General features: G+C 48.0%; 1 protein-coding gene across 1 annotated transcript in view; it reads right to left on the bottom strand.

The window, feature by feature from the left end:
- LOC126574841 (dopamine D2-like receptor) overlaps nt 1-12,500 on the bottom strand; it is an 89,404-nt gene that overhangs the window by 13,359 nt on the left and 63,545 nt on the right. The window contains exon 3 of the mRNA XM_050235232.1: nt 5,106-5,215. Coding sequence (XP_050091189.1) covers nt 5,106-5,215 — 110 coding nt within the window. The remainder of the gene's footprint in view (nt 1-5,105; nt 5,216-12,500) is intronic.

Raw genomic sequence — 12,500 nt, forward strand, 5'->3', positions numbered from 1 at the left:
GCTTACTGGCCGACCGACGCACCGACCAACAGGGCGGGGGATGCATTTTATGCTGCCCCGGATCGGCACTGACCGTGGAACACACAATGCGCTGACAAGTTGTGACATTCAACCCTTTTTAAATTCCCCGTTTTATGTTGTGGTGGGCTGGGTAGCTAAAGCCACAGAATTATTTCAATTAGCCACATTTATCTCTCTGCTCGTCTGCCTGCAAGCAAACGCATCGAAACGATTCGTTTTGATGTGCAATCGGTGCGCCGGTTTATGGTCGGCGTGTTGTGCGATGTCGTGACACATGTTTGTGGTTTTGATGCCGTTCTTCTGTTTAACGTACGATGGCTAGCAAGGCCCTTGATCGATGGAGCAGGATGGGGAGAGGGCGAAAAACTATCTATAAACTGCTTATACAGGTGCAATGCAGATTCGTATTTTTTACGACATTCCATTACATTACTCTTCAGTATCGAGAGCTGTCCAAACATTTGTCAAATCATTTGAATGATTTTCATTCCTTTTTCACGACTACGACTTTATTTTGCGTTCAGTACAAACGAGAGATGCGCCTTTCATTTTCGCAAGATCCCACAAAGTCTTCATGTGCTGGTGAACTGGCACGACTGTTTGATCAATCAATCCATGTTTCTCTTATTTGGCAACAAATCAATGTCCGTTAGCAACTTGTCAACGTTTTTCGAAACCTGTGAGTTTCCGTTCTGGTACGGTCCCGGGTTTTTCTATTCAACGTTTTGCTACAAATCGAGTCACTTCGTCTGCCGGATCGGTCTGAATAGAAACAAACCTCTCTCTCGACGGACCGATCGAGCTGTGCTATCGAGCGTCCATTGCCGTGAGCTGCAGGCATCGTTCGCGAATGGAAATTGAATCCGCCGGCCTTTCCCTGAAGCCAAACTGCCACTGATTGGAATCAATATTTTTATGCCAGCAGAGGTGCCCGGATGGAACGCTGCTGCTGCTGCTGCTGCTGCTGCTGCTACTGTTGCAAGATTGGTGTTAGTCGCTAGGTGAACGATAACGTACGCATGGCACGGCTTTTCATGCAAAACAGAACAAAAAAACAAACAATCTGCTTGCCCGATGTCCTGTTGGTTGTTCGTTTCCAACAGCATGGAAATCGAAGAACGTTGATACAAAAAATGGTAGCACGAGCGAAAGGTTAATTAAAAAGGAATTCGTTTGACACGACAGTCTGACAACAAGAGCCGCTGGTGGCGGTGAATGCGAAACGAGTTAGCACGACAAACAATGGCGAAACTAAGCAACTTTTTGATTTTTTTTTCATGTTGCTCTTCTGTTGGTGTGGTGGTGCTTTAACGAAGGTTGAAAAGCTCCCACGAATGAGGGAATGCAAAGGAAGATTTGCGATTTAGAATGTTGAACCAAAAATATCACAGTCGTTCTCGTTGTCTTATTTCACACTACAAAAAAACACGGCCGTTACAGTTGGTTATTTGTTCCAATGAACGGAACAATGATTCGCCAGAACCCCCCGGGGGCAGTTCGTTAGGAATCGATGCATCTTACATAAAGTCTAAACCAGAATTATGCAATAATTTTTTTTGTAGTAGAAATCCTCCATGGTGATAATTAATTCATTTTATTATCAATTAATAAACACACGGCTCGTTATTCATCACACATGTTGAAAATGATTAATTAATTAATTTTCCCACACTAATTCATGTTTTGTATTCACATTATGTTAGTACCCATTGTGATTCAGAAGTACCATTTTTACATACTTGCATCAGCAGCATCCGGACAGAGCAATTTGTTCTGACTTCAATTTGCATCAAACTTTAGTATCATCACAGTTTATGAAATGTTTGTTAGTGAGTTTCCTTCCCAGTTACATTCCAACCCAGGCACGTGTTCTTCCTCACACGAACAGCCGGTACAAATATCGTAGTGTAGCTTCCTGGAATGTGGATAACAAAGTTTGATCCATGTGGGTGCCAGGTTTGGCGAGGAAGCGATGCACTTTTCAGCCTTCAACCTTCGCCACTGTTACCACTGCCACCTCCCATGTGTCCATGCTCATGAATTGGTTGCCAAGTAACCATCTGGTGCTACATCGACCGTGGCTTTCCAGCGCCCGTTAACTCGTGCCAAGTGCAGACTCAAAAACAAGATGGGCCGGCCTGCACCAGAATGATTGGGTACGCTGCGCTGCAAGTGCAGTGTCGTGACACGCAGGACGGCCCATGTTTAACATTTTAATACAAATTTTAAATGGAATTTTCCCGATCGCCACTAAAGCGGAAACTCCATCATTGCCGTCCGGGAGTGTTCCCGTTGCCGAATGACGACAAACAAGAGATCCGCCTCGATGCGACATGAGTAGCATTTTAAAATCGACATCAGGGCTATCGGCTGACGCACCCGTTCAGCATGGCACGGTACAGCACAAGGCAGGACACAGGGCTGCCGATCGGGCCGAAGATCGGAAAACTGTCAAAATATTCAAATTAAATATGGTAATGACGGTACGCACCGGATGCGCGCAGTAGTGCTACGGGTGTTTGCGTTATTTTCTTCGCAAATTGACTCAATATTGTGGCGGGGTTGTTGTTATGATAACATTACGGGTAACCATTGGAATGGGCCTTTGTAGTTCCCGTTCCCGTTCCCGTTCCAGTGTGGGCCGATGGGACGCACCCGTAACCCCGTAATATTGTTCGAAAATGGGAGATAAAGAAACTGCAAAAAACGGGCAGAGGATCTGTATAAAAGGATGGTTCTGCCCCATCGTTAACAATTTTATTAGTATTCAGATTAAATTTGTCTATGTCGAGGACGTGATCGTAATTGATAAAAAGGATTTCGAAATTGGTTGACAAAATTTATCGTACTGTTGTACTTTTTCCAATAAGAAAGATAACTAGTAACTACTCCATTGCAAGGCATTGCTAGTGAGAGAATCTAATAAAATAAAACACAGAATGACGATATAACGAGGCACATTCCAGTGATCCGGTTCTAAGTGAACCAGTTTCAACATACTCGGCTGGCTCGGGAGTCCAACCAACCAGCGCTGTGAAAGACGGACGGCAACAAAAGCAGAAATCCTAAATTGAACCTAACGAGCCAATCGTCGTAAAATTGAATTCCATTTTCAACACATTTCACCGTTACCGCACGTCATGTGGGGTGCATCCGGTAGCATCGCGTTCACGGTTGGTGCCGCGTTCCATCGCCCATCAGGTGCATCAGGGGCGCTGCTGCCAACCGAACGGAGCTGATCGAGCGTTACCGCTGCGAATGAACCGCCTCCTGTCTGCTGATGTTTTCGCGTGCTCGCTCGCTGTCACCAGTCCCCCCCCCCCCCCCCCCCCCACGGGGTGCTGGTGGAGCTGGCAACGTGCGAGAGAGTTACAACAGGCGGTAAGTGCCGATGCTCAGCGAACCGTACGGACTTCTCTTGGTTGATGTTGATCCTAGGTGAAATCCTCGTTCAGAGGACCCTTGCTTCGTTCCGATAGCTCGTGGGAATGAATGCTCAACGAGGTCAGAGATCCGGATGGGGGGACAAACGAGTGGTGGCAATTATCGCCTCCAAAACAATATCGTCTTTCTCAAACGGAAGCGAACGTAAGGAACAACGGGAGTATAAAAAAGTAGTTCCTTATCCTGCTTGTTATGTTCTATCACTAGTTGCGATGGCTCCTGGGGGTCTGCTTCTCTCTGGTTCGCAGAGATCACATCCTGTTATGGGGTCACATCAGTGTTCTGCTCTGTCCGCTCTATCCAGCCACCACACGAGCACCAGGATCAACTTGTTTCATGGATCTCAATTAAATTCAAATAAAAGCTGCAGCTGGTCACCATCGTTTCGGTTCGAGTGGTCGAACGTTGACGCTCGATTGGTGTTTAGTTTTTCTTCCATCTTCCATTTTGGTATGAATTCAAAGATGAAACACTACATGTGCTTTCACGATTGTAAATTGCTGTTGAGCATCGAATCAGGTGAAATTGCTTCGGGATAGCAAATTGAGATAAATTGAAAATGAAGTAAAATTTATCGCTCGCCCCGATGGCATGTCGCAGCGTGGAGTGGACTAACCTGTAGTTCGAATATGCTGTTATTCTGAAATCACTGGAGCGTTCCGTACAAAAGTGTTCCAGTAATTAGACGATAATGGTGATCCTAAATAGATCATTATCGTCCCCGCCGGTGCACAGGGAGGCGCTTAGGGCCGAAAGGGATGTATTGCATATGTTCAATTTATTTATTCGATTGGTGATGCGGCACTAGTGCTTTGCATCATGTAGTTAGATTGCACTCAATTGTGCTAAAGCTGCTAATGGTTTTCCGAACTCAGTTCATTAATTTGCCGGGGCCAATCTGCGCTGGCGATTCCAGTTTAATTCAATAAATTGCACTAGATTGTAATACTATCTGACACTTGAAGTAATGGCACTTTCAACAGAGCTTTGACTCGTAAATATGTTACATTCTCCGTAGCTAGCACAAAGGGAATCGTTACTCTTGTGTCTGTTTTAAAGCGAACGCGCGTTAGATACAAAGGTGAAGGTGCAGGTATGCATCGCACCCATAAAGCTATCAGCATCGCAAACGGGGAGCCATTTCCACCATATGGCTGGCACGTACAAGTTCTGCTCATATTTTACAATATTGGCGCAAGGAAAGTTGGTAGCGGAACATTCCTGTTACGATAAATTACTTCCTCCGTGCCCCACCCTTCGCGCTAGCTAGCGGCAGGTTAAGATCTTCACTTTACACACACCAGGGTGCTACATTAAGGAAGTGTGTGCACTTGGCAGTAGCGAAGGTGGGTAGATAGAAAATGGTAATGATTCAAGTGCAGCGGAGCATCAGCATCCGTGGGCCGAAGGTAAAGGCCAGCTTGGCCAACGCTTTAACTTTTTGAAAACGGTGTTCTGACCGGTTGTGTACTTGGCGGTGAAAATGGCTACGTTTTGAACGAGTTTTTGAATACTTTAGCCGAAAGTAAACTGAGAAAAGGGTAGGATACGAGCGTCGAGGTGAACATTTACGGCAAACTTTTACCAAACACCAAAAATGGCAGAAGCAGCAGGAGTGCAGTGCTGTTACCAGGACTTACCTGTCTATAGAGATAGCAACTAAATTAAATATCGACGACGTTGAGCATATCACATCCATTGCTATGTAGAAATCACAAACGAAATTTGGCAACGTCCATGCACCATTCACCTGTAGAGAGAAGGAGAGAAGAGAATGAATGAAATTTGGGTCACAAACTGAAGCTCGAGAGTGCAATAAAGAAGAAATGGTACATAAAGCATAGCTCGCTCGCACGCTCAAGGCAAACGGGAACACAGTAAGAACATGAAATCCCGGTTCACCAGCACCACCACCGAACCGAGACGCTGGGATACCAGGAGGAGGCAGCGGCGTGCGGGCGCCATCGGCCGCTCTCAAGAAGTCAAAGGCTGTGGCTGTGTGGGGGGTTTTTTCAAGTGTCACTTTACCCGAACACGGCCCATCGAACATCGAGCACAGACGGTTGAATGTTTTATGCAAAGTGCAGAGTGAGAACCGCCCTTTGTACCGCCCGCAGGCGAGCACCCAGAGGTTGAGGTTGGCCGACGGTTGCTGCATCCATGGAAGGATTCGCGTCGATCGATCGATCGTCGTTCGCCAGCGGACTCTGACAGATGTGAGATAGCTGTCGACGGTGGAAAAGTAATTATAGACTCCCCGGCACACACGCGCGCATATAGGGGTCCTCGTGATGCAGTTTTCGGTGAGTCTTCTCGACGGTTTGGACAGGAGGGACTCGACTCGAGTTGGTCCGCCCAGGCTGCAGACATTTTTCGGGATTCAGCTTTCTTCTCACGTAATAGCCAAAGTGCAGCGAATGAGTTGCGGCAGTCGCATGAAACCTACCGACAGAAGCTGGCTGGCTGAGTAGTGGCCAGTTTCATTTTACGTTTTTTTTTTGTGTCTGGTAGATTAAGCTATTAAACATATCTCACCAAGGAGAACCTTTCCTGCGCATGCCAACGTTGTGGCTGGTTGCCAATGTCCCTCGGGTTCTTTAAAGTCTCCCATTTCCCCGAGGTCTGCTGCTGCTGTTTGCAAATGACAAAGTTTCGGAACCCAAATAGGATTATATTCTTTATATCTCCTGCAAACATTATCCATGGCTTTTTGCTGCATCTGTCGCTGAGAGTAGGGCTTAGTTTTCGATGAACAATGGCAACGTTAGCTAGTTCTAATGGCAATTAAGATGGATTACCAGCAAGTTCTCGATTGAAATTAAAAGAGAGAGTTGAGCAGGCAAATGGTCATTATTTTCTGATGGAATTTTGCACCAAACTATTGCTGATGAGATTCAGGCCCCTGAGTTATTTAGCCATTTAAATTTCGATCACAAACCCCTGGAAGCATGCAATTTTACCGGCTACCTGGCGCCTCCATTATAGGTCCGTTTTTTGTGGTAAGTTAGGCTGTGGTGATTTTTTAAATACAAAAAAAAATCAGCTTGTTACTTATTCACTGAAGAATTCTGGTTTTTCATTGAAGCCAGCGAAAGTTGTCCTTTTTTGAGAAACCAATTCCCAAAAAAAGGGAACTTTTGTTTGACATAGTTTACCGTGACGCATTCACGTTTTGCGTATTTCATTCCACGCTGCGTAATAGCGGTGCTCGATGGCGAAAACGATATTCTAAAAAACCAACCTAAGGTCACGCTCCAGCCAAAGCAACTCCATTCCCTGCGAAACTGGTCCTTAACGATTTCTGGAAAGCCATCCCGTATTCTGGCTTAAAACGGGAAGAACAAGCTGCTCGTGGACAATTCACGGGTAAGGGCCACACGTAGCCCGCACCACCGCCTGGAAAACACCGCCTGGAGTACCGCCCCGAGTGCCCATAAGCTCGGGGCGATTGCCGTTAGCGCTAAGCTACCGTCACAAACTTTTATCAGATCCTGGAAAATCGTTTTGTTTTGCGCACAAAGTACGCAGCAGCAGCAGCAGTCATTCAAACGGAAAATGGCTTACGAAACTGTGGTCATGGAGCATGTTTGCTGTGATGATGGTGGCCGCGGCGACGACGCGCGGTTAGAGAATACGAGGCCTCCGCTCGTACGCAGCGTCCCATAAAACAACGACGACCAAACGGTGGTGGGAGCGAAACATTAAAGCAACGACACCAAATCTCATCTGATCTATCGCATCCGCTCGTTGTCGTTGTCAGTTGGTGTGCCCAGTCCGACCGTCCGTGCGTCCGTTCGCGTTTACAAGTCCTACGTTGCCAAATGTACATTGTGCCGTGAACCGAGGGCAGAGATAACAGCTACACCTGTACTACCGTGTCATGTTCTTTGTCCGGCACGCCAACTGCTCGAGGGAGCCACAGGCAGCTTATGCTGTTGGGGCGTTAAAGCTCCCCCCCCCCCCCCCACCCCCGGCCTCTCGCCAGCGAACATCGCACCATTTTTTCCATTTCCATTCTTTTCGATGACTCCGTAAGTTGCTGCGTGACGCGTTCCCGGAGCTAGCCGGGTTCCCGGACCGGAAACGGCATCGAGAAAGACTTTGCTTCATTCTGGCACGCTCCCGCCGTATCGTGCGTTCTGTGGCGCGCATCGTGGGTGAATTTGGAGCGCACCACCACACGGCACATGGCGGCTCACTTGGCGGCTTTGTACGGCTGAGTGGCCGCTTGGCCGAAATGGGCCTCAAAGTAATCGATCGTTGTGGCTAAACCGCCCGTAACTAATGGTACCATAATTTCCCTCGAGAACACCGACTGAACGGTGGACAGGGCAGGCGGTATGACACCCTCCCCACCCTCCCCCATATTATGTTGCTGCTGTGCTCCGTCCCTCGCATCCCAAATTGTGATGCTGCAGCGGCGGCGGCGGCGGCGTGAGTTGTGTTCTTGTTCAAGATATCGCACAAAAGTGGGCGAGCGGGGGAACAAATCCGTAAAAAATCACCTCCCACCACCCCGTGCTCTTGTCACGCACACCCACACATAGAACACGATCACCAGAAATGGGCGGAGCCACCCATTGAGATCAACGACGACCAGGACGCAGTCGTTGGGCACCTTCCGATCGGTGTTGCTGCCGAAGCGAAACCAGACACAATGAGTCAACCGAGATCCGAGGTGGCCGAGTGGTTGATGTCGAGGAAAATTCCGGAGCGGCACGTTCCGTGGGAGAATTAATTGTTTAGTGGCCATCGGTTTGCCATTTGCCACCACCATCACCGCCATCTCCGTGCTGCCAGCTCCTAATGGAGGTCATCAGCCACCAGTAGGAGGTTGGATTTTGTTGTCGGATTTCGATTCCCCCCAAGAAAAAAAAAAAACACGGTACGGTTCTCATGTTACATGCCACAGGGACCTCTGCTGGTTTCCAGCCGAGTTCGTCTCAAGTCCGGGGGACGCTTGACGTCCATCAGTCCGACCGCAACCGAGTGGCATCTCGGGGCGTGACGGTGATATGATTTTTGGCAGGTAAATCTCGTATTTCCAAGCTCATGGTACCTGATGCCGAGGCCACTGAAACGACACCGTTGGCGCAGTTACCGCAGGGAATACCGAAATCGCCGCATGAAACCGTAATGGCGCCCGTTCTGGTGCGCAGTAATAATCATCCAGCCGTCCTGGATGACCATTTGCAGCGTTCCTGCCTCTCCGCCAAATGTTCTCTCCCTCTCTTGGAGCAGATATCATTTTTCTGTCCACGAAAAGCAGCGGAACACCATTGGCCGGTAGCACACTGACCAGGAGTGACTGGCGTTCCATTCCCTTCGAAGCCTCCCTTGGGGACGTTGCTTGATGTTTGACGTTACCGTTGACCGTTCCGGACCGTCCGGTCAGGTCAAGGGGGGGGGGGGGGGGGGTTGCGATCGATCCGGGATCCGGAATTACATCCATCCCGCCGTTAGCTTCGCCGCTTGGTTCTGATCTCTGGTTTCATCTCACCGCTCCCAGCACATCAATATTCGGTTTTTTTGCATCCTACGCTAATGCCACAGCCATTGCCTCAACGGAGACACGAAGCATTTTGGTGCCACTCTTTTTCAAGGTTTTGTTGTTTTTTTTTCGTTTTGCAGCCCAAACCATTTTGGGGGAAAGCTCCTGGGGATTACGTAGGGAAATTTAGTGAGGGCAACAATTTATGGAATTTGAATCCTCCCGCCCAGAGAATCCGTAGAATAGGAATGCCTTCCGATCGTAGGCAGGAAACGGAACCCGGGGAGAGGGCAAACAATGCTGCTGCGCGATACAATGCCGAGAGTACCAAATTGGACACCGCCTGTGTCCTGTACGCCGTCCGTACGGACCTCCGGGTGTCTTTTACTAGAATGAGCTTCTTCTCTCCTCGCTCCACTCCACTTACCACTGACTGGACTCGCATGGCCATGGGGCCAGTGAATTATGTACCAATCGTTAATGTCACCGGCACTAATGTGCGAAAATTTGTGAACCAACCACCCACCACCCCAGCAAATGGACCAAATACCATAGAATGGGCGCAACATCAATTGGCACGCGATGTTCTCTATCGGAATCCGACCGGAATTGTAAATGTAAATTTGCCCCCCCCCCCCCCCCAAATAGAGCCAAGCGAGACGAAAAGGAAAAGGCGCTGGCGTTTGCAATTGTTATCCCGAGCATTCGCGTACAACTTATTATCTTCATGAGCGAAGCGACTTGGGGTGCGCCATCCGCTGTGTTCGGTTCGGTTCGCCCGGCAGATCCGCTGTTCATGGGGATTCTTGGTACGCTGTTGGCGATTGAAATTTAGTTTAACCGTTTGTCAACCGTTACGGTTGCACCGTGTATGGGATTAGTGGATCATCTTTTGATTGGGAAATATTTAAAAGACCCTGGACAGGGGATTTCTGTACAATGAATTCATGATTTACACTACGACGCTTGTGAAAGGATTTGCGGTACTGTTAAGCCTTTGAGCCTTTTACGGAGGGATATTTTTGTCAGATCCATCTTTTTGCTCCGATCAATCCGTCCCTTCGTCAAAACGAAAGCCCATTTGCTGCAACCAATCACTCGTTGCCTCGTTGCGGGCTCATTGTTTTGCGCTAAAAGGCAGCAGTAATCCGGCGAATATTATGATATTAATGAGCAACGGAACGAGAGAGAGAGAGAGAGAGAGAGAGAGAGAGAGAGAGAGAGAGATGAGAATGAAAGAATGGTGCAATGAAATATGGCGCCTACATAGGAACAAAGGAAATCGCGCGAAACAATATGGATTTTTATCGCTTGTTTTCATCGATCCTCCTTCACGTCGGCGCTTTTTTTATCGCAGATCGGAATCGATTATGTGATGAATGTGAAGTCGTTTATTTGCAATTTTGTATAGCTGCAGTGTTCAATGACTTGTGTTTTTCATTTAATAAATTGTTGAAAAAAGGTTGCAAAAACACGGGATGGTTTTAGACCTTTGTAGGACTGAAAAGAAAGGTAATCAATCGTTCTGATGAATGTATTAATTAACATTTTCACAGTAAGTTCTGTATGATCGAAGATATGAGCGATATTTATCGCATTTGTTTCCAATTTCATCGTATTACGCTCGATTTAACAGCTGAACTGTTTTCTCAAACCAACTCGCAAAAGCTTGAATGAGAATTATAAAAAAAATGTCGTTTAATAGCAACATCGATCAAACGCCACGTGGTAGCTGGAAGCTCCAAAGCAAGCAAGTGAACCATAATTAAGTGATTCGCGAAAGATGAGCTGCTGTACGTGCTCGAGCAAAGATGCCAGGAAGAGAGCTAAGAGATAGGCTCGCTCGCTACAACTCGGGTTAGTGTTTTTTCGCTCCGGCCTTCCCTTCCCTCCTCCCAAGACTACATTCCTCATTACTAGCGTTGCGACACAGGCTCGGAAAGTATCAAAAGGAGAAATCTCTTCACGAATCGATCGATGATTTCAGAGTTATAAAACCGGGAAAACCCGAAGCCGGAGAAAAAAGGGGCCGCCAAGTATCCTCCCTCTACTCTGCTTCTGGTTCAGCCTTTTTGCCGACGGCCGAGTTCCATGGCTGAGGCTCATGAAAAATGAAGCCGTTCACTCACTTTGCGACCAGTCCAGCCCCTCGCCTCTCTCTCTCTCTCTCTCTCTCTCGAGGGTTTGTTGTCCGAAAGGTTGACCGTGATTTACGACAATCTGAGAAAATCTATCAATTTTCAGGTTTCGAGCAGCAACAAAGACCGCCCGCCTTTGGGCCGTGGTCTGGTGTAGCAAGCGCAAGCACTATTTGCGGGACACTTTTTAAACCTTCGGCCAGACAGCAACGTACGAGCCACAAAATACGGCCACGAAACGGGACTCCCAAGGGGGGGGGGGGGGGGGGCGGGGCGTTGTGGTGCGGGACACACGCCACCCCACCCCACCGCAGGATGAATTTCTTTCCGATCGCTCGAACCAAACGGGGGTCCAGACAGGAAAAAGTAAAATTTTATCGAGTTAGATCTCTCGCCCTGCTGTGGCCTACCGCGGGTGGCGGAGACCCGAGGCCCCGGGTTTTTGAGCGATGAGACAGTTCGAAAGGCGAGACCTGGGGCGTGCTAGCCCGCCCGCCCGCCTTCAGGGCCCTCCGCCTTACTTTCCGTCGTCGTCGTCGTCGTCTTACTTTTTCTCGATTGCCGCGAGTTTAAGACTTTTATTTAATATTCTCCACGGGGACCACGGGCGACCCCGTACACCCACCACGTTAAACCACGCACGCCCGCACGGTATCGCGGGCCGCCGCTTTTCCACCCACCGAAAAAGATGACGCACTTCCGGGAAAATTTAATTTCGTCCCTTGAAAGTTTTGATTAAACCATCCGCGGTTGAGGGTTTTTTTTCCTTTCTCTCTCTCTCTCTCTCTCTCTCTCACTTCTCACCCCTCCACGTTGCTTTCGTTTTGTTCCATCTTTTTTGTTATCTCTCCGCCAATCGCAACCACGGAGTCACGGAGTGTGGCGTGCTGTGGCGTGACGAGGGGCGCCGGTTTGTGTTACTTAAGAGCATAAATATTTACGGTGCGGTCTGAGGGCCAAAGTTTTTATTGCTTCTCAGATTTAGTTTTGATTTTTGCGCCCAAATGTTAATTGCTTGTTTTTGTGTGTTATTTCCGACATTACTTTGCACCGGCCCGCTGACACGATGATGACGGTGCACGTTTATTAGTGTAAATGTAATTATTAAGTGATGCTGCTTTTTTTGTGTAGCCAAAAAGGACTAAACTCACATAATCCGTAGGCGTGAAAGTGTGTGGCATCAACTTCATCTTTACCCATTTGATAGCAATTGCTACTTTGAACATTCAACAGCAGGGGATTTTGTGGCCGAATCCAGAGATTCAATAATTTCTCTCTCTTTTTGTATTTTTCTGTTCAGCGAAAAGCGTAAATTTACCACCGGCACTAGCCAGAAGGGTCGATCCTTGTGTGATCGATTGTCAATTAAATAATTGAGACCAGCACCCTGGTGCTGTTCTGTTAGT

Source organism: Anopheles aquasalis, chromosome 2 (genome assembly GCF_943734665.1).
Source record: "Anopheles aquasalis chromosome 2, idAnoAquaMG_Q_19, whole genome shotgun sequence".
In the NCBI taxonomy this organism is placed as follows: Eukaryota; Metazoa; Arthropoda; class Insecta; order Diptera; family Culicidae; genus Anopheles; species Anopheles aquasalis.